This window comes from Ursus americanus, chromosome 32 (genome assembly GCF_024610735.1).
Source record: "Ursus americanus isolate L20-20 chromosome 32, mUrsAme1.1.p, whole genome shotgun sequence".
Lineage (NCBI taxonomy): Eukaryota > Metazoa > Chordata > Mammalia > Carnivora > Ursidae > Ursus > Ursus americanus.
The window spans coordinates 33,907,491-33,928,644 of NC_142158.1; the positions used below are offsets into that span (position 1 = coordinate 33,907,491).

The window sequence follows — 21,154 nt, forward strand, 5'->3', positions numbered from 1 at the left end:
GTATGTGCATTTGTCCTTGCAGAGATGGACAAAAAGAACAGGGAATTGGTTCATGTCACATAATCTGAAGCTTCAGGGCTGGGGAGGAGTTCATGCTGGGGCCCATCACACCTCAGAATACAGAACCTGGTAGTGAAATAGAGGTCAAATGGGAGAGCTGTGGGAACCCCATGTAGTTCCCTTACTGAATTGTGGTTTGGCCTCATGCCGTCAACTCACCCCTGCTCAAGGGCATCATGTGTTATGTGAACCTCACTCATCGTTACAGAGAACAAAATGAACACCCCTCCTCTCCCATAAGAAGGGGAAGTAGGCTTGGCTGGTCAAGGACAATGTCTTGGGTGGTATAGTGAAGGGTGTGGTTTGTTTTGTGGTTGAGGTAGGAGCAGGCTTACCCAATAGAAGGGGGCTCTGGGTACTTCCATGGGAACTTGCAGAGATACACAAGCCAATTCTGCACCTGTTCTTCTTGCCCCAGACTCCCCTGAGCTTCCCTCCCCTCTCCACCAGGAACTTACCATCCACAGAGGGCAGGAAGTTACTGCAGCAATGGTGCTCTTAGTGCAAACAGATGATGTCTCTGCCCTAGCCAACCAGCCCTCCTGCCCTCCCCATTGGAGCACACCACCATCCCCAGCATCCTAGTGGATGCCTTGGCTCCATTTGGCCACTACTCCCTGAGGACATTTCCACATCCTCTTGGAGATTAATCTTCATGGGATCTTTCCTCTGGCCTTAATACCATCTCTCTACAGTTTCCCAGAAACCCCGGTGCAGCACCATTCTAGGTTTCAGAGCAAGGCTACATTCACCCTTCAGAATCTTAATTTTAAATATATCTTCCTCCAAAGTCTTGATCTTTTGAAGCTCAATAATTACATTTGTGGTGTCCTACCAATACTTCCTGCAGAAAGTCAGAATAGCATTTTCTGGTGGTCAATGTACCATCTTTCGATGGTCAATGTACCAACCTTTGTTTGAACAGTGCATTGGACCCAGTGAATGTCTAATGCAATGGTTCTCAGTCATTGCCTGGGCTCTGGGAGGAGGTAGGAAGGTGAAGTGCTCAGTCCTTTTAAAAACATCTTAAGTGATTCTAATACACAACAAGAATTGAGAATAACTGCCATATATCCATTGCACTTAAGACAAGAGGCCTGCATCACTTTTTTTTTTTTTTTTTACTGTTTATGTGACCTTGTCCAGTCCATGGAAACATTGTTTATGTTCTTTTTTTTTTTTGGTGTTTATTTTATTTTTTATTTTTTAAAAATATTTTTTCATTATATTATGTTAGTTACCATACAGTACATCCCTGGTTTTTGATGTAAAGTTCGATGATTCATTGGTTGCACATCACTTTTATGTCCTTTCCATGGTTCGGAATTTTTCTCCTCATCACGTTGGCTTGACGACATTGAGGCCCACTTTTTGGTACTTTTCTAATGGCTTACGCACAAGTCTATGAGGTTTTTTGCTAAAGTCATTGATTAGGAGCTCTCCAGGCTTGCAGTGGCAGTTGCAGACTTGGATATTTTATCCCGGCCCTTAAAAATAATTAGATATTAAATAAAAATGGCCATATCTAACACGACCCAGAGAATTCCACTACCAGCAGTTTTTCTTTCCAAAAAGTGTTTTCTTCTCTTACATCTTGTTTTCTTTCTCAAGTTTGAGCCTTGTCAAACATTACCTTCAAGTTTAATAGTGCATGTGAAGGTCTTGCTTTGGGAAGGCATGATTACAAAGTTCTTAGTTTAAATGTTTTCAGAATAATTACAATAATATGATACAGGTTTAAGGAAAAGATCTTATACGTTTTGCTTGATGTTTTTTTCCAGGGGTTCTGGCCATTTCCGTTCATTATTTTTACCTTTTAAAATTCCCTTATGTTGTGTAGTATGACTTGCATTTTTCATTTTATGTTAGTTCCAGTAATTAAATAAACAGGATGCGATGCTCCAAAGAGAGCCTTGTTTTGCAGATGCAACTGAAGTGATTCTGTGTTGGGCTGTGGGAGGTGGGCTCATTGGGCTGAGGTAAAATCTAACATAAAATTGGAAATGACTTTGACATCATTAAAATGATGACTCCATTGAGCAACTTGTCTTCAGCATCCAAAGGAGGATTCCAAGTTTTCCATATTTCACTAGTAGTTCTGTGTTTTGTAGATTCTTTGGAATACAAAAGAAGGAACCATATTGGTCAAATTCAGTAAAGAGTAGAGTAGTCTTCCTAAAAATCACCACTCTCCAACTTCATAATGAATACTAACTCCCTTCTGTTGAATCACGTTTTAGCTCTTTATCCTGACATTCAAATCTGTCTACGTTCCACCCCTGAATCATTATGTGAGCAGGTAGTTCCAGGTACTTACCCAAGGTCAGTCTCTGCTGCAGTAGAACCACTTACCTGCAGCCTCCTGCTAGATGAATCAGGAGCGTGGTGTTCTGTCTTTGCTCATGGCCTTTGCCAAGCCCGGAAGTCTTTTCTCCCTCTTTTTCAAAGACCAGCTTTAGTTTCATTCTTCCCAGAAGCCTCTGATTGAATGTCTTCTTCAGGCTTATCATTTGTTAAAATTTGACAGTTAATTATAGTCACCATCACATTGTCCTTTCCTTGTTTCTAAATCTTATTTTCTCAACTGGATTGAAACTTCTTAAAAATACATTGATTTTAATATTTTTCCATTGTCTCACATAAGACTCATCCCATAGTTTCAAAAACACTAATTGGACTGAAAACATTCAATATTCCAAATATTCCAAATTCTAGCCAAGCCCCCTGCTTTTGAGCTTCCAAATGAGTTCTTAGTTCTTCTCCCAATGGTTTAAGTTTATTCTGATAGTATTCCAAGGTGATCATTCAGGGTTCTTTCTTTATTGTCACTTAGATCAGTGAGTTTAAAAAAAAAAAAAAGGAAAGAAAAGTTGCAAGAAAATGAAATGACTTCATTTGTGGAAGAAAATTCACCCTCCGAAGATTTTTTTTTTTTTCCTGAGATAAGCTGAACAGTCTATGACTTTAGTGAATCAACCTAAAAATTAAATGCTTTAAGTGAAATCTGATAGTAAATAGCATAAAGTGAAACAAATCTCAGCGTTATAGCAATTTTCAAAGATCATATTTTAAGGAGCAACGGAATTGCAATGGCTCAGTGCATGTGAATGGAAGTGTTTCCATAGAGCCAATTTAAGCAGTTTTAGTAATTGGAAAGGAAGAATTATTTTTCATTCAGTCTCCTGTCTAATTGAACAGTAAATTTAAAAAATTAAGTCAAACACAGGTGAAGCTATTTAAGAGTCAATTCTCTTTTTTTAAAAAAATGGGAAAACATTTTCGTTTCACCAATACATGGTTAGCCTTCTTCCTTTTGAAGGCTTCAAGATGGAAGAGATTCCAGAGACTCAAGGTTTAGCTGAATGCATTTTCAAGTTAGTATCGCAGAGTCTCCCAGCTCACTCTTGTTTCAAAATGACCTGGGGGAGGCCCCCCTCAATGTTTCTGGGATCCACTAAAGAAATTCTCTTGAATTTCAGACTCAGCCTCAGAAATTACCCCCAAGAGGGGGAGGAGAGTGCCTTTCATTCTGATAATAATCAATAATCAACCTGGTGTTTATTATGTAATCATAATCCTTTCCCCAAAAAGGGGCAAAAGGGGAGACAAAACTGGGAGACATGTTTCTTACTGTCAAGGTTCAAAATCTGGTTACAGGACCAAATATTTCAACACGAACCAATTAAAAAAAAAAACACATTACGGTAACATGAATAATGCTGAGACCAGGAAGCAGAAAGAGGTCAAGAGAAGCTGACACCTTTAAGAGCCAGGGTTCTCCCTCATGCACCAGGGATGATACCACAAGTCTGTCCATCTGTCAAGGCACCTCTGCTCCTTCTTGCCTTCTCTATGTTCAAGGTGGAAGATGGTGCTTCACAGCTCCCAAGTTTATAAGTCTCCCTAGTTTAAGCTCTAACTAGGATAAATTCTAGATAGCAATTCTGAACCCTAAGTTCAAATTCCTGGGAGGAGGAATCTGGTTGGCCTTTCTTGGGCTGGCTGTCCACCTTCTATCTAATTAGCTAGGGGATGAGGATGGGAGTCACACCATACAAATGCCGAATATCTGACAACCTAACCTAAAGAAGTACCAGTCTAGAAACAATGTTTGTAGTTTACATTTTTAAGTGTTGTTTGTTTGCTCTCGGTCTTGTTAAAAAGGAGACAACAGACCCAGAATGGAGTTACTTGTGCTAAGCCCACATTGCCAAACTGAAACCAATACATAACCTAACTGCAATTTCAACCTTCTCCAGGAATATAATTTTAACTAGTTAGTCTGAAATTTCCTGGTCAGCACTAGTAAGGTAATCCCCTAAAAGGCCCCTTTTCTCCCCCAAAAGAAGGTGACTTTGCCCCAAATAATCCTTTTTTCTTATTTATGACTTCCTTGTGCCATCCCCTCTCTCCTTTAAAAACCTTTCCTTTTCTGTAGCTCTTTGGGGCTCCTTCCTATTTCCTAATGGGATACTGTCTGACTCATCAATTGTTCAATAAAGCCGTAGAGATCTTTAAGATTTACTTGGGTGAATTTCTATTTAACAGTCCGATCTCCCAGGGTTGGGACATCTGGACCCAAATTACCCAAATTAATTTTCATGGTTTACTTAATATTTTAAAAGCACATTCTGAAAATCGGTAATTAAACCTTCTTGTTTTCTGAATTTTTTTTCTCTGACCTGTCCATGAACTTGTCTAAACTAAAATTCATTTAGATTCCTTTAAATGGTGGTATTTATTAGGATCTAAAGCATGGAGCAGCTGTAGTAAGAAGCACTGGAATGACTTGTGAAAACATCGTGTGTGTGTGTGTGTGTGTGTGTGTGTTAGGGAAGGCAGAAGACAGAAAGAAAAGTTAGTATATATTTAGAGGTAGAGAAGTAGAATTATACCTTTCTATAGATGTTTTGGGATTCTCTTCTCCCCATGGATTCTCACCTCAAACACTAGGGTCAAAGGGCTAGGAGCTAACCCAAAGAAATAATTGGACCTCCCTTAGAGACTGGTTGTTCGCTGAGGCAGAGAAAGCTGATGGTATAGTGATATTTGAGTTAATCTATGTGGTTTGCTAGGTGCTCAGAGCTTGGAAGTACCAGTTCTAACATGGTCTCCGGAATATCGAGGCAATCGAATCATTTGATCAGAGCCCATTTGGATTGCTTATGGGCCATTTGGCAATTCAAAACAGTTAGCCACTGTTCCATAGGAGAGAACAAATGAGGGCAATGTGAAAGTTTTAAGAAGGATGTATTATGTTTCACAATAGAGATTTGGGGTTTTCAAAGTGTGAAATTGCAAGATTCAACTGGAAAAACAAAAATTTAAACCCTTATATTTAACATTTGAAAATTTTAAGAGTATGACTTAAATTAATTCATTCAATAGACATTTATTGAGCACCTACTGCATTTTTTGGAATTGGCAATGGAAACCCAGACTTCTTTTTTAAAGCCCAAGAACTCCAATTTGGCAAATATTTGAAGATTTGTTCTTTTTTAAAAAAAAAAGATTTTTATTTATTTACTTTTGCAAGAGAGAAAGCTTGCACATGTGCACACAAGCAGGGGAGGGATGGGGAGGTAGAAGGAGAAGCAGACTCCCCGACGAGCAGGGAGCCCAATGTGGGGCTCGGAACTCGATCCCAGGACCCTGGGATTATGACCTGAGCAGAAGACAGACACTTAACCAACTGAGCCACCCAGGCGCCTGAGGATTTGTTCTTGTAAATCATCTGGCAATAGAGCCGTGAAGTAGTATTTCTAATGGTTAACATACCCCAAATTGTATACTGTTCTTTTATGAAATCAACTTGTCTCTATATCATGCCTTAATTTTCCTGTGCTTTATGTTTTAATAATAATAAGAGAAATCACCTGCATTCAATTTCAAAATCTCACTTATTTTCTTTGGTGTTGTTAAGGAGCGGCGCAAATTTGGTCCCTTGGGGTGGAATATTCCCTATGAATTCAATTCTGCTGACTTTGCAGCCAGTGTCCAGTTCATTCAGAATCACCTCGATGAATGCGATATTAAAAAAGTGAGTGAAATTGTTATTTTTCCCCCATGTTTATTGTTGTCCTCAAATCAAGTTTCTACAGACATTTTCAGTCTATAATACACAGTTGAACCTGCTGCGGTTCCCCCTACCTCCCCAAAACGGGACTGCTCATTCTAATCCATTGTAACCAGCCCAGCCATTTCCCCTCACACCCCTACCGCCCATAGGAGTGCATTCGGATCCCAATCTCACACTCGTGTTCCCCCCCTCGTCTCTGTCCTGTGCACGCACAGCAGAGACAGACCATACATGAGGCAACTCAGTGCGTGCAGAAACTCCACAACCTTCCTCATTTCGCACCTAAGTGCCCCAGTGCACTTCAAGAGAAGGTACCCCTTAAATCACATTTCCCGCATCTCACTGATGCCTCTTCAGAAGGGAAAATGCCCACACAAGGGTTCTTTCTCACCTTTAGTCACATCTTAACAGATGTTTAAACTTACGCAAATAGACGGCAATAATTTCTACTAAAGGTCAATGGTCCTTGTCCGGCGTTTCACAGTTCTCAAAGTGCTCATGCATGGAGGGTCACACCTGTGCCTTCACAGCTCTGTGAGGGAGGCTCAAAAGGCATCACTGTTATCCATCCCCATTTTACTGATGAGGTAACAGACAAGAGAGAATAAAGGACTTCCTCCAGGTCACAGAGCTAAGAATACAACCCAGTTGTCCCTCCACATGTGTTAGAAAGGGTTGGAAATCCGTTTTTTTCTATAACCTGGAGCAAGTTTATGAGCCTCTCACAGCCTGTTTCCTCACCTACAAAACGGCCTTGCTTTCTGTGAGGAATAAGTGAGTTAACATTGGTGAAGGCACAGTATATGGTGCACAATAAGAACTCAATAACTTCCAGTTTCCTACTGTCTCCCCTTCTCTTCCTTCTCGTAGTGGATCTTGAAGCTCATTATAGATACTGGAGTATCAGTATGGTGATGGTAAGTCAGGATGAATTTTTATGCGGGCCACTGCAGGATGTAGAATCAAACTGTTATTTTTCCTTAAAGTTACAAAAGGATATTAAATTGAGTATGACAGTTTGATGAAAAATTACATCGTATGGGTTCATATTTCATTATTGTTTATCATTTTGTATATACAAATAATAGTTAACCTTGAAATAGTTGCTTTGAAAGGCAGTGGAGCTGATGAATCAAAATTCAGCCAAAAGAAAGTAAATAAAAAAAAATCAAGCATTCTTACTTTTCCTACCCCAAATGTATTAAGTAAAAAAAAAAAAACTATTAATATCTGTAATGTATTGCTAGGATAAGATTGCTATGGAAATTAATAAATACTTTGATTAGTTATAGCTCACAGAATGAGACAGCAAAGGATTGCATTGTAGACAAATGCTGTGAATGAATAATTTTCTGGTCGTTCTCATACTGATTCAGACAATATATTACTAAGAGAGCATATTAAACAGTTGATTATTTGATTTTTTCCCTTTCTTCACTAAACATGACTTTTTTCTTTTCTAACAGCTTAGCATTACTATAATGAGTATTATAGATGATTACAATCACAGAATGAAAAAATAGTCCTCCCCCCCATTTTAAATAATCAATGAGTAATATATGCACTTGATATTTAATATTGTAGATTTTTCTTGGTGACCAAACCCTGGCAGTTTCAGTCATGTAATAGCACAAGAGTTTCTAACAGAAGATTATGAGTCATTTTAAATGTGATCTAGCTCATGGTTCCTTTTTGAGACGTTTCCTCCAGGCAAAGACCTGAAATGGTTAGAATTACTTGTTTGGATTGACAATGAATAATCTTTTGTATTTTTAATAAAGGGTGTATCATGGAGTACGGTTCGGTACATGATTGGAGAAGTTCAATATGGAGGCAGAGTGACAGATGACTTTGATAAACGTCTACTTAATTGCTTTGCTAGAGTAAGTCAATTTACAGAAAAAGCATGGGACACATTTCATTGCATTTTCCTTTTAAACAAGAATATTTGTTTGTTTGTAATCAGTGAGCCAAACTTAAGGGAGAAAAAAAAAAAAACCCAGACAGCAAAGCTGCTGAAAAGAAACAGCCAACAAAACCCAAACCCAAAACAAACCCAAACCAAAGCCAAAGCCAAAGCCAAAGCAACTAGCAATCTATGCGGTCCAGAGCACCACAGCGGTCAACTCCCAATGGTCTGTAAATTTTCCCCTGTATATATGAGTTGCTTATTTTCAGTGTCTCTCTCCACGACCCCTCCTCCATGAAAACATGACATTTTATTCACTACTTCCTCCGAGTGCAAGTCTCATGAAGATTTCAAGCCCCCAAATAAGTGACTGGAGAATTAACCAAATTTGAGTATTCTAGTCTTTTCCATTAGGACAATTGAAAATTGATGGAGTGTTCATTTTTCCCTCCATCTGACTCTTGATTTCAGCTCAGGTCATGATCTCAGGGTTGTGAGATTGAGGCCCACATTGGGCTCCGTGCCCAGTAAAATCTACATACATCACACTGGCAAACATTTTCTAGAGAAAATTATTCCTTAGCAATTACAGTTTTCACGTGTCAGTAATAAATCGTATAAATATATGTACCAGACTCAAACTCCTCTTAAAATTTTTACATGTTAAAGAAGCAATATACATTACCTAAGTGGGAAAAATCAGATATATGAGTATTTTATGGTTATTTGACTTCTTTATAGTAGGATCTATATTGGTAATTCTGTTTCAATGATTTTTCTTCCCCTTAACAAAAACAGCAAAGCGTAAGCTTTGGGGGTATTTTGGTAAATTGGAGTTGACCAGGAATCTGATTTTTCTTTTAATCCTTATTTATTTTTGCAAGTTTTTCTTAAAGTCATATGTGGAGAAAGGTGGATGATAAGTGTTGTGTGGAGGTGGGAGCCTGGCTGCTGGAGATCAAATCAGTACAGACCTCCTAGAAAGCAACTGGGCAAAACTTACCAAAATAAAGTATTCTAGGTAGACACATCCCAGAACATTTCTGGAAAAAGTCCACAAATGGACATGTATAATAATGTTTATGGCAATATTGTATGTGGAGCTGAAGGTAACCATTGTAGGTTGGGTTACTTGGGGGTTCCCCTTCCCCAGGGCACAACCTTGGTTGAGGCAGGCTCTCTTCTGCCAGGGCAATACCTTGGGAAGGACAATGTGATGAGCCCTCAACCAATACTCCAGACCACTGAGGGAGTGTGTGCCTGGGTCCTGAAGAAGAAACTGGTGGTACATGGCAACATCCACTGCAAACGCCTAAGAATCTTAAGAAGTAGTGAATGAACACAATGGAATATTATTGCTCACCCTCCTGGGGTACAAGCTGGTGGCACTTAGTCATAACGAGTGTGTGATACTTTCTGAAGCAGACTCCCACTCCTGAGTAAATGTCTCAGAGAAATTCGCAAACAGGTCCGTAGACATGTACAAAGATATCGATCATAATGTTGTTTGTAGTAGTAGGAAATTGAAAGTAACCTAGGAGTCTGCCATGGGGGACTAGATGAATTAAATGTTTTAGATGCCTATCATGGAATATAATGTAGCACTTGGAAGAAATGATCCATATGGCATCATGCATAGATTTTAAAAACTTAAGTGTTGAGTGTACAGCCTAAAAAAGTAGAGTGAGATCTACAAAGTAATACATGTATATTTCACAAGGACATAGATCAAGCACATCTGAATAGATGCTCTCAGAGGGAAGGAGACTGGGAGTGGAGATCAGGACGGAATGGGGAAAAATAAATATAAAAGGGGCCTAAACTCTGGGCACCTGGGTGGCTCAGCTGGTTAAGCATCTGACTCTTGATTTCAGCTCAGGTCATGATCTCAGGGTTGTGAGATTGAGGCCCACACTGGGCTCCGTGCTGAGCATGGAGCCTGCTTAAGATTCTCTTTCTCCCTCTCCCTCTGCCACTCCCCTCTGCTTGCTCTCTTTTTTTCTCTCTTTCTGCCTCTCAAAAAAAAGGGGGGGGTTAGATTCATGAGAAATGATAAAATAAAGAAATATGGTAAACTCACCTCTGTACCTGAGGTTTAAAGGAATAAAAAGATGTCTTGTATACTGTGTGTTAGAATAATTGCAAAAGTACCTGAAATTGGAGTTTTAGTAGAATTTCGAGATTCTGAGAAGTGGTTAGATTTTGCATATATTGTACAGATACTACCAGCTGAATGCTGACGGCGAAAGATGAGAGGGTCAAGAATCACTCCCAGCTTTGACTTAAACAACTGGGTAGAGAATAGGACTATTTACAGAGGAGAAGGGCTACAGAAGGAAGGCGTTTTATTGGCTGGGGCCAGAAATTAGTTCTGTTCTGATCATGTAACTTTTGAGATGCCTAATAGACACCCAAATGGAGTTGTCTAACACTGAAGTTCCCTAAAGGCAGGGACTTTGCCTAATTACATCACTGCCTTATTCCCAGCATGCAGGGTAGAACCTAGAACATACTATGTGATCAATAAATATTTGTTGGATAAGAGAATGAAGGAAGGTAAACAAGGCAGTTGGATTTACAGGTCTGGAGCTCAGGAGAGAGGTCAGGGTTAGAGAAAAAGAGTTGGAATTTGTCAGCATATAGATGGCATTTGAAGTCAAGATAACAGATGAGAGCATCATCTAGAAGAAAGTGTAGAGAAAGAAAACAAGCTAAGGACCGGGCTTTGAGTATTTTAATGTATCAAGAAAGAAGAAATGGTCAACTGAGAGACGTCAAGGAAGATAAGGAAAGGGACTTTACCTGTACTATTTGCCTGATAAATCTTTAAAAAACATAACCTACTTTTAAGAAATATGAAATATACAGAAAAATGTATAAAACATAAACATACAGTTTAGTAAGTCTCTTCAAATAGACATAGAATATTTCCAGCTCCCCCAAAGACTCATGCATGTCCCTTCTCCATCACAACTCCCCATTCCCTCAAGGTAACCACAATTCTGACTTTTATACAAACCGTTTCTTTCTCACTGTACTTTTACCATCTAAGTAATGCTCCTTATTAACATAGTTCAATTTTGCCTGTTTTTGAACTTCATGTAAATGGAACCATAGAGTATGTTCTCATTTTGGTGTCTGGCTTCTTTTTCTTGATGTGGTATTTTGAGATTCACCCATGTTGTATGTAGTCTACTCATTTTCCTTTACAGTGTTGGTTCCATTGTATTGTACTGGTGGAAATCAGGATTGCTTCCAATTGGAGCCACTACAAATAATTCATCTGGGGACATTCTTATACAAGATTCTTGGAGCACACGTATATGCCTTTCTATTAGGAGCGGAATTGCTAGGTTATAGGGTTTGCGTACTTCCCATTTTAGTCGATCACATCCATCTGGTTTCCAAAGTGCTGTTCCAAGAATACATCCAGCAGAAGAATGAGATACCCTATTTCACTACATCCTCACCAACACAGGGCATCATTAGTCTCTTAAATGTTAGCCATTCTGGTTGCCATCTCACTTCGGTTTTAATTTTTATTTCTCTGAATGCTAATGGACTTGAACACCTTCACATGTTGATTCACTGTTTTAGTTTTCTCCTTTGTGACTTGCTGGTACGTTCTTGGCTCTATTTCTCTTGAGTTGTCTGTCTTTTTAAAATATTGATTTACAGGAGCTTTTTGCATATTCTGGATGTAATTTCTTTGTTGATTATGTGGTTGTAAATTTCTTTCCCCACTCTGAGCCTTGCCTCTCCATTCTCTTACTAGTCTTTTAATGATTAGAAATACTTAATTTTAGTATACCTGGTATGTATTTTTCTACTCCTTTTATTTCAACCTTTCTGTGTCATTACGTTTCAGATTTATCTCTTGTAAACAACAAATAGCTGGAATTTTTAATATCTAGTCTGAAGGTCTCTGTATTTTAACAGGCAAATTAATCATTTTACTGTGATTACCCCTATGTTTTGACTTATTCTACCATTTTATTTTGTGGTTTTCATTAGCCATACTTTTTGGGGGGCCTTTTTTCCCCCTTCTTTCCTGCTTTTTAAAAATGTGTTCTTATATTTCTGTATTGGTTTGAAAATTACGTATTCATTTTTAGTCCTCACATTTTCTAACATGATTCCTTAAGTGAAAATCTAACCCTACATTTTAGGCTTTACCTTGGAGCCCTTCTGACTTGTATCTTCTATATTATGGCCACGGAGCATTCTGGCTCCTCCTCATTTTTATTCCCATCCATGTTACTCATTACAATAATTTTACGACCAGTGCTGATTTAGATTTATCCATGTGTACTGGTTGTTAGAAGGAGGGCAGCCCATTCCTTATGACAGGGGAAGTCTAGGAAACCTATGGGTGCAGAGACTGGAAGGTTTGGTTGGGGGAAGATGGGGTTGTTTTCTTCTAATCCTATCTATGCTCAGAGTGAAATAAGAAGCATCATCGCCTAAGGGGATGCAGGTCACCAGCTGAGGGAATGGGACATTTGAAGAAAGGGGAAGAGATGTGAAGCAGTTGCCTTGGAGAGTGGGAAATATGTGATTCTAATACATGCGTTCAGCCTCCCCCACTAGACTGTAAGCCCATTAAAATAAGAAACAGGCCATCTAAGTCTCTGTGTCCTTTCTAGCACCTAGGATATACTCAATGCATGTTTGTTGATGATGATAAACGTAATTTAATCTCAGCAGATTGAATTTTATGTGCCTGGGGTCATAGTTGTTCAAGACAGTAGACTGGATTGAATTTTCACTGACCCCACAGCACAACCTGAAAATCAGGTATACTTTTTTTTTTTACAACACTTTATATTAGCTTAAAAAAATTGCTTAGACTTCTTCTAAGATGTAGAGTTCGAGGAGAGTCCTGATTAACCAGGACTTAGATGGTTTGTCTTTATTTTATTGAAATTGCCTTACTTAAAGATGGCAAGAACACCGCAGATTGCTGGCAAAGTGAAGGGGATTTCTAAGAGACCTCTTTGCCCTCCACATCAGAACCAAAGTGGGCTCTCTGGATCGCAGCTCAGAGCTACTTGTGGGCAAAGGGAGGGAGAAGAAAAGAGCCTGTTGCGCTAACTGTTGCACCTTCACGACCTCAAGGTGGACACTTCCTCCCTCTGACCTGAATCTGTCTTCCCCCTCTTCTACTTCTTCCCTATTCCCACCCCACATTACCGCCCCCCATACTCAGGACGATAGGAGACTAGTCAGCAGACCCCAGTCCCCTCTCAGAAGGCTACAGTTCTCCATCCTTTGGGCCTGCGCCCCACCTGGGGGAAGCCCGTCTGGGGTTTAATTAATGCCCTAAATGAAAAGCTCATCCTACCATTTTCCATTCTTGTGCCCCTGAGCAGCTTCTCCACCCCTCATTTCCCCCTCTCCCAGGCCCTACTTTCTCTCTCTCTCCTGACTTGCCTTAGAATTTCTCCATCTTCAATGGCTCCAGCTCTCTGACCACTGGGTAGCCCCGCCCCTTACTCCCCCTGAATGTACACTTCAGCCTGCACTCCCTTCAGCCTCATGTCTCATCTGCTCCTTTCCCTCACCTGTTCCAGATGGCCCCTCAATAAACAGAGAGGTGAGTTTGGGTCTCTGGCTGTAAGGACACGGGGCTACCAGGAAACTCTACTGAAGAAGGCTGCAGATAGCACCTTGGCACCCACATGCTGCCTTCCCCTATCTCAGTCCTTCTGACCTGCTGACCTGATGACCTAACCTCCTTGTGGCCGCTTTACCTTGATCATGCTACCCAGAGGGAGGCTCTGTTTAATTGTGTATCAGTTCCTTCAAGCTGGATCCTCTGTCTCTACAATTTTCAATCTGGGGCTTATCTTTGAACCCCTGGTTGTTTTCTCTGTTCTCACCATCTTACCGTGTGTCTCCCCTCAAACCAACCATTGTAGAACTTTCTAATTAATGGCCATGATCATATAGCAGCCGTTCTCTTTAATAACTTTGAATGGCTCCTCATTTCTTAAATCAACGCCAGTCATCACCTGGACCTATCTACCCTAAATTTCACCATTTCCTCATTTTGCCTTGCATTTTTGCATCAGTTCCTCTGTGCCTTTGCTGGTGTGGTCTCCCCAGTCTCTAGTTCCCCTGTCGAAGTCCTATCCTTCAAGACCTAGCTCTAAGATCACTTCCCAGATAAAGCCTTACCTGACATCCAGCTGGCTATTCTCTCTTCCTGCTTTAAGCCTTCTCGTATTTTGCTTATTTTTATTTCCTCTGGCTCTTCCCGTAGTGGACTTTGCACTATGGCTTATTCTGTAATTGACTTACCCCTCCAGTGGGTCACAAGCTCCTTGGAGGAAAAGAACTGTGTGTGACTCACCTTTGCCTTCCATTCCAGTCCTATGATCAGTGCCTTGTGCATAGGAGTTAACTAGGATAGCACTGGGGGCGTGGCAGGGGGTGGGGGGAGGACAGAAGAAAGAACCAGCACACAGGGCATTTCAGAGTGACCACTGGACCTAAAAAGAGCTGGAAGAAGGATATGGAAGGAAGATGCTAGAGAAAGTGTAACCCACTGAAGTGAAGCACAATCCCCATCTCTTTTCACATTGAGTCCTCCGAGTGATTCAGACATCCTGCCTGCACTTCTGTTCTTCCTGTCTTCCCATTATTTCCTCTCCTGCTGAGAAAATTGCTCTGTTAGACACTGAAGTCATTGCCTTAAATCTGGCTCATAGGCATTCGGCATTCTTTTTTTTTTTTTCTTCCCTTTTCAGAATAAGTCTATTCACACCAAGTATATATTTGTTCTCTTGCTTTTACATTACAGGTAATCAATTCATATGGAATGAGAAAAGGATGTCTTCAGGCAAACAATAAGACTGTTGGATACATTTGCTTCTTGTGGCCAGGGACATAACTTAATTAACAGAGGGAGCTCTCCAGCTCGGGGTGGGAGGGGAGACAATTGTTAAGAAGTTTTCCTGGCCTTGCCTGGTGCACGGTGCTGCTGTGAGTGACCCTGAGCATGGCACATTCCCCGGCATGAGCCCTGTTTTGGGGCCGAAGGGAGGCCATGGAAATGCCCAGATCTTCTCTCGTGTGTGTGGTTATGGCCTCCTCTATGCAGTGTGTTCCCATTTGTCTTCAGAAGTGGGATGGAGGGTTGTGAGTTTACTTGGAGCAGTGAGTGGGCTTGCGAGGCTGGCTCTCTTGTCACTGTTCGCAAGCGTCTTTGGTGTTCAAGAGAGGCTCAGAGGCTTCCCTGTTTTTGTGTCATGTGGCCTCTCTCTTTTCTTCATATTTGTGCTAATTATTTCTGTCAGTGGTTTTCTTAAGGTCCTTTCAAACCCAGTATAAAAATCTATTAAAATGGAAATAAGGGGACCCTTCCCTCCTTTACTTTTCATTTAGATGGTCATCACTTTCTCTCTTCTGCTTTCTCTCCCGTGTAGGTCTGGTTCAGTGAGAAGATGTTTGAACCATCGTTCTGTTTTTATACTGGATATAAAATCCCCTTGTGCAAAACCCTGGATCAGTATTTTGAGTACATCCAGTCACTGCCATCCCTAGATAACCCCGAAGTCTTTGGGCTGCACCCTAATGCTGATATCACGTAAGTTCCTGGCATTTTTTAATTTTAAGGAATCATTTGCAACTCAGCCTGGCAAAGGCTGTGCATTTCATTTTCTCTCTTAATTTCTCTCCTTTCCCTTCTTTTTATTTTGCTGTGAAAAATAATGTCACTTCCTGTCTCCCAATTACAACTTTGTCATATCTTGGCCTGCTCTCCCCTCACTAAATCCTGAGGCTCCAGAGTTTATGACAATGTTAACGCTCTAATTTATGCATTGATTATCTCTCCTCTGTCCTGTCATAAAACCAGCTGGTGTTATTGGTATTGATGCTTTCTGCTGATAGGACAAGAGTCTCCCAGCTTCTTGTCTTTTACCCAAAAAAAAAAAAAATCCATTAAAAATAATGGTCATAAACAGAGTCTAAAAGGGCCAGGAGGATAGAGACAGGAGGATGAGGAACTGTGCTGCTGCTTGATCCTCTCTCTTGTGGCCCCTGTGCCCTCACTTGATTGGTTGCTTCCTTCTGTCACTAACACCCGTGGTGGGCACAGAGCCCAGAGGAAAGGCTTGGGTCTCAGCTCCGCATGAGGCCCCTGCTCTGATCACTGAGGTAAGAGATGATGAGTGAAGAGACAAGAAATGCATCCCAATCCCAAGTCCCTTCTCAGACCCATCCTTTGAATGAAGGAACCCGAAAACAAGGCTATCCGGTTCCACAGAGAGGGCGCCAAGAAGCCCCAGCTGAGATTCTCCTGTGGATGGTCACCGCCTCTGGCCCATCGAGGAAAACCCACCGAGTTCACATCTAGAAGACTGGTTTTCAGGGATGGAAGAGACCGAGATGCCTCTGGCAGATTCTAAGCTGTGACTACCCATTGAGAAGGAATGGGGTGTCCCTCTCTCCTAGTCACTCACCGGCTGCTGCAATGTTAACAGCTCTGCAAGGGGCACGGACATGCCTCAACTTCTACTTCTCCGCCCTTGCCCAGCATCCACGGAGTCCCAGCGAGCTCCCCCTGCATTGTCTCTCTACCCCTGAATGTACATGTACTTCACCCCTCGAGTGAGGCTTGGCCTCCTGGCCTCTTTGTAACCCACACTGATTCTAACTTGTCCAAATCCTCTGATCTCTCCCATGCTGCTTTTCATCTTAAAAGACATAGGCATGACCCAGAAGAGCCACGAATGGCTAACATTCTTTTCAGACCCCATGATGGAACAATGAGGGCTCTGGTGGTTATTTGAAGAGGCCATCATAAGTCAGCTGAAGACAGGAAAGAGGTGAAGAAATAAAAAGATTCCTCAGGGATCCATTTGGAACCAACTCAAACATGATCTGAAAGAAAAAAACAGAGAAATAGTTTTGCTTTAGCTGAAACATTAAAGATCTGAGGCAGACCGTGTCATTCCTCTGTTCAGAAGCCTCCTAAGTCTCCTGTCTCACTCCCAAGTCGAGTTCAGAGAGGACAGTGACTGACAGGTGACATGCAAGGACATGCAAGACCACCTGCCCCCACCTCTTGGCCTGGCCTCCTCTGCCCACACCTGCACTCACTGCCCTGCTCCAGCTCCCGCTAGCTTCCTGTTACTCAGGCCAGGATGGCTCCCCCAATGGGATACTTGCACCTCCCAGAACCTCCCTCCCCCCAGATACCATTGTGGCTCACCTTTCCACCTTTTCTGGTCTTTACTTAAATGTTACCTTTTCAATGATGTTTTCCCTTGCTGCCCTATTTAAAAATCGCAGAGCACTCCCCAGCCCTCACCCCAGACTCCATTCTCCTTGCCGCTTTTTTCTTTAGATTGTATCACTAACTGACATACTCTATATTTACCGATTTATTTGCTATCATCTATCTACCATCATTAAACGTAAGTGCCATTACATCTGAAACTGAGGTCTATTTTTCCTGCTACTGTATCTCCAGGGCTACACAGTGCCTGATGCTCGGGGACTGCTTGTTGGATGTACCAGCGATACTAAATTCTTCTGGGTTGTGAAGAATCTAATGAATGGGGATAGTCTGTAGAAACAGCTCATGAGGTCATGCGGGTGGGCAGAAAAATGGCCAATGTTTTAAAGCACTAATACATTAGTAATTGAAGCAGCTCACATATGAGGGCACTGGACTTTGAGTTCATCCTTGGCAAAAGCCCAACAAGTCATGACGGCCGGTTCCTGGAGAATTAGATCCTGTTGGGCGCTGTAAGATTCTGCCGGGGAGTGTGGAAGCAGGGTTGAACTCACCTCATCTCGTCCTGACTTACCCTTATTACCATAGCAGTTTTTTTGGTCCTCAGCTCTCAGGAAAGATAAACCAGAACTAGAAAAGGCCCAGAGAAGTACAACTTAAATGTAACCCAGATGGGAGTCAGTGTTGAGACAAACTATTTTTTCCCCTTCACTCTTTATTTTGAACTATTATAAACCCTCGGAAAAGTACAGTGAACACCATATACCCTTCACCCAGAGTCATCAACTGTTAACATTTTGTACATTTGCCTTTTCTCTTTCTATATTTATAGATCTACAGTTATATCCATATGTGACTGCATCTATCTGTGTGTGTGTGTGTGTGTGTGTGTGATTGTAGCCCCTCTCAATGGATAGAGCTAGGAAATAAGTACTGTTAAAAACGTCATGAGCTAATACTAATAACTCCAATTCCCAAGGTATACCGCATGTCTCTTCCTTGTCATCCCTCATTTCAATATTGATATCTCCTTTCTCCCGTGGTAAGAGCTCTGGCTCCCAGTAAGTTCAATATTTACTTATTTGCTCTTAATCACTCCACTGATACCACTACCAACAACAAATGTATGAAGGGGAGGTCAAGATTTCTTTGCAGTTCTTCTTGTCCCTAGAATATATCCCACTGAAGTTGTACAGAGTAGTATATTCAAGTTACTCAGATTGTCTTTTCTATGTGGTTATGCTATCAATTGATAGATAGGTGCATTCATTTATTTCTATTCATATTACAGTTAGTTTTTGTCCATATTTGTTGATTGTCTTAAATATGTGAAACATGGACATGGCTTGAAAATCATGACTAGGGGGCACCTGGGTGGCTCAGTTGGTTAAGCATCTGCCTTCAGCTCAGGTCATGATCCTAGGGTTCTGGGATTGAGTCCCGTATCAGGCTGTCTGCTCCCTGGGAGCCTGCTTCTCCCTCTCCCACTCCCCCTGCTTGTGCTCTCTCTCTTTCTCATTCTGTCAAATAAATAAATAAAATCTTTTTTAAAAAAATCACGACTAGATAACAAGGTATTCTTACACCCTTCTAGCCCACTTCCATCTTCTGTTATAGGCAACCAAGTGCATTAGTTTCTGTGTTACCGTCCCTGTGTTTTTTTTTTTTTAATTTTTTAAAAATTTACTTTACAGAGAGTGCACATGAGCAGGGGGTGGGGGTGGGGGTGGGTAGAGGGAGAGAGAGAATCTTCAAGCAGACTCCCCACAGAGCATGGAGCCTGACGCAGGGCTCAATCCCATAATACTTAGATCATGACCTGAGCTGAAACCAAGAATTGGATGCTCAACTGACTGAGCCACCCAGGTGCCCCTTCCCTGTGTTTCTTTTTGCTAAAACATAAATGCATATATATTCTTATTACCTTTCTTTTTCTTACATAAAGTTGCGGAATATATATATATATATATATATATATATATATATATATATATATATATATATCGTCTTTTCCAATTAAAAATGTATCCTGTGGGACACCTTGGTGGCTCAGTCGGTTAAGCATCTGACTCTAGATTTTGGCTCAGATCACGATCTCAGAGTTGTGAGATTGAGCCCCTAGTTGGGCTTCTCTTTGGGTGTGGAGCCTGCTTGAGATTCTTTCTCTCTTTCCCCCTCTGTTCCTACCCCTGCTTGCATGCTTTCTCTGTCTAAAAATATATATATAAATAAGTAAAATCTTAGAAAAAAATGCATCCCGTAATCACTCCATATGTTCCCATGTCTTCCTCACTATTTTTTTTTTTTACAGCTACATGCTCCTCTATTGTTAATATGTATCATAGTATATCATCCATTCTCCTATGGGTGGGCATTTAGGTTCTTTCCAATATTTTGTTATCCCAAATAATTCCTCAATTAATGATCTCAAGGTTATGGTTTCTCATGTTGTTGGAGATGTATTTTCAGGGTAAATGGCTATGGGTGGGATTGCTAGATCAGGGATTAGTGAACATTGCCAAGCCACCTTCCGCAGGGCGGTGCTATTTTGAGCTCTCAACAACGATGTGACAAGGCCCTTCCTTCACAGCCTCATCAACAGAGTATTGGTGAAGCTTTTGAATTTTCACCAATATGACAAGTGAAAAATGGTATCTCAGCATAATTTTAATTTGTTTTCTCTTATTTTGAGTGAAACTGAGTACATTTCCTTACATTTAGGGGCTGTTTGGACTAAGATCATCTTGGAGACCCTATGGGTAAATCCAGATGTGGATTGATGCAGGCCAAGATCAGGGATAATGAGGGGATGAGAGGGTAGAGTGAAGCTGTCCCCCAAAGGGGACCGGTGGGATTTAGTGCGTATAGAGCAATGGCTGAGAATCTTGCATCGTTTTCATTCATTTGTTGCTGCTACCTAAGGGGTAGTGAGCACAGTGAGCCTTCTATGTCTTTTGGCAGCTCTCTTCACCACTCTGTCCAAAGGCTTCTATGCCATCACTGGCCAGCATGCTATAGATTCCACCACTATCTTTTCCCAAAATAGAGTGTCAGGATCTTGCAATCTCTCATCACACCAAGTGAGATCAAGTAGAAAATGCTAGAACTCTGCTTTCAATCTGCTGGACAACTGGCTGTGACCCTACCCCTCTCATCTCCCACATGGTCTGTCCTTGGGTCTTCCCCGCCCACTCCAGCTCTCCTCCTCCCGGGGACCTTGGTCCATTTTTGGTTCCTACTCAGGCAGTAGACTCTGTTGTGAAGCTCCGCATTTGGTCATTTTCTCCTCTTGACTCCGATACTTCCTTTTTTTTTAATAATAATTTTTTATTATGTTATGTTAGTCACCATACAGTATATCCTTAGTTTTTGATGTAATGTTCCATGATTCATTATTTGCATATAACACCCAGTGCACCATGCAATACATACCCTCCTCAATACCCATCACCAGCCTATCCCATTCCCCCACCCCCTCCCCTCTGAAGCCCTTGGTTTGTTTCCCAGAGTCCATAGTCTCTCATGGTTCATTCCCCCTTCTGTTTACCCCCCCTTTCTTCTTCCCTTCCTTCTCCTGCCAATCTTCCTATTTCTTATGTTCCATAAATGAGTGAAACCATATGATAATTGTCTTTCTCTGCTTGACTTATTTCACTTAGCATAATCTCCTCCAGTGCTGTCCATATTGCTGCAAATGTTGGGTAATCGTTTTTTCTGATGGCTGAGTAATATTCCATTGTATATATGGACCACATCTTCTTAATCCAGTCATCTGTTGAAGGGCATCTCAGCTCCTTCCACAATTTAGCTATTGTGGACAATGCTGCTATGAACATTAGGGTGCATATGGCTCTTCTCT

The 21,154-nt window shown here is 41.2% G+C and overlaps 1 protein-coding gene across 1 annotated transcript in view; it reads left to right on the top strand.

Annotated features, from left to right (window-relative positions):
- The window catches only part of DNAH8 (dynein axonemal heavy chain 8), a 377,771-nt gene that overhangs the window by 314,480 nt on the left and 42,137 nt on the right, over window positions 1-21,154 (top strand). The window contains exons 85-87 of the mRNA XM_045786311.2: window positions 5,984-6,100; window positions 7,921-8,022; window positions 15,479-15,639. Coding sequence (XP_045642267.2) covers window positions 5,984-6,100; window positions 7,921-8,022; window positions 15,479-15,639 — 380 coding nt within the window. The remainder of the gene's footprint in view (window positions 1-5,983; window positions 6,101-7,920; window positions 8,023-15,478; window positions 15,640-21,154) is intronic.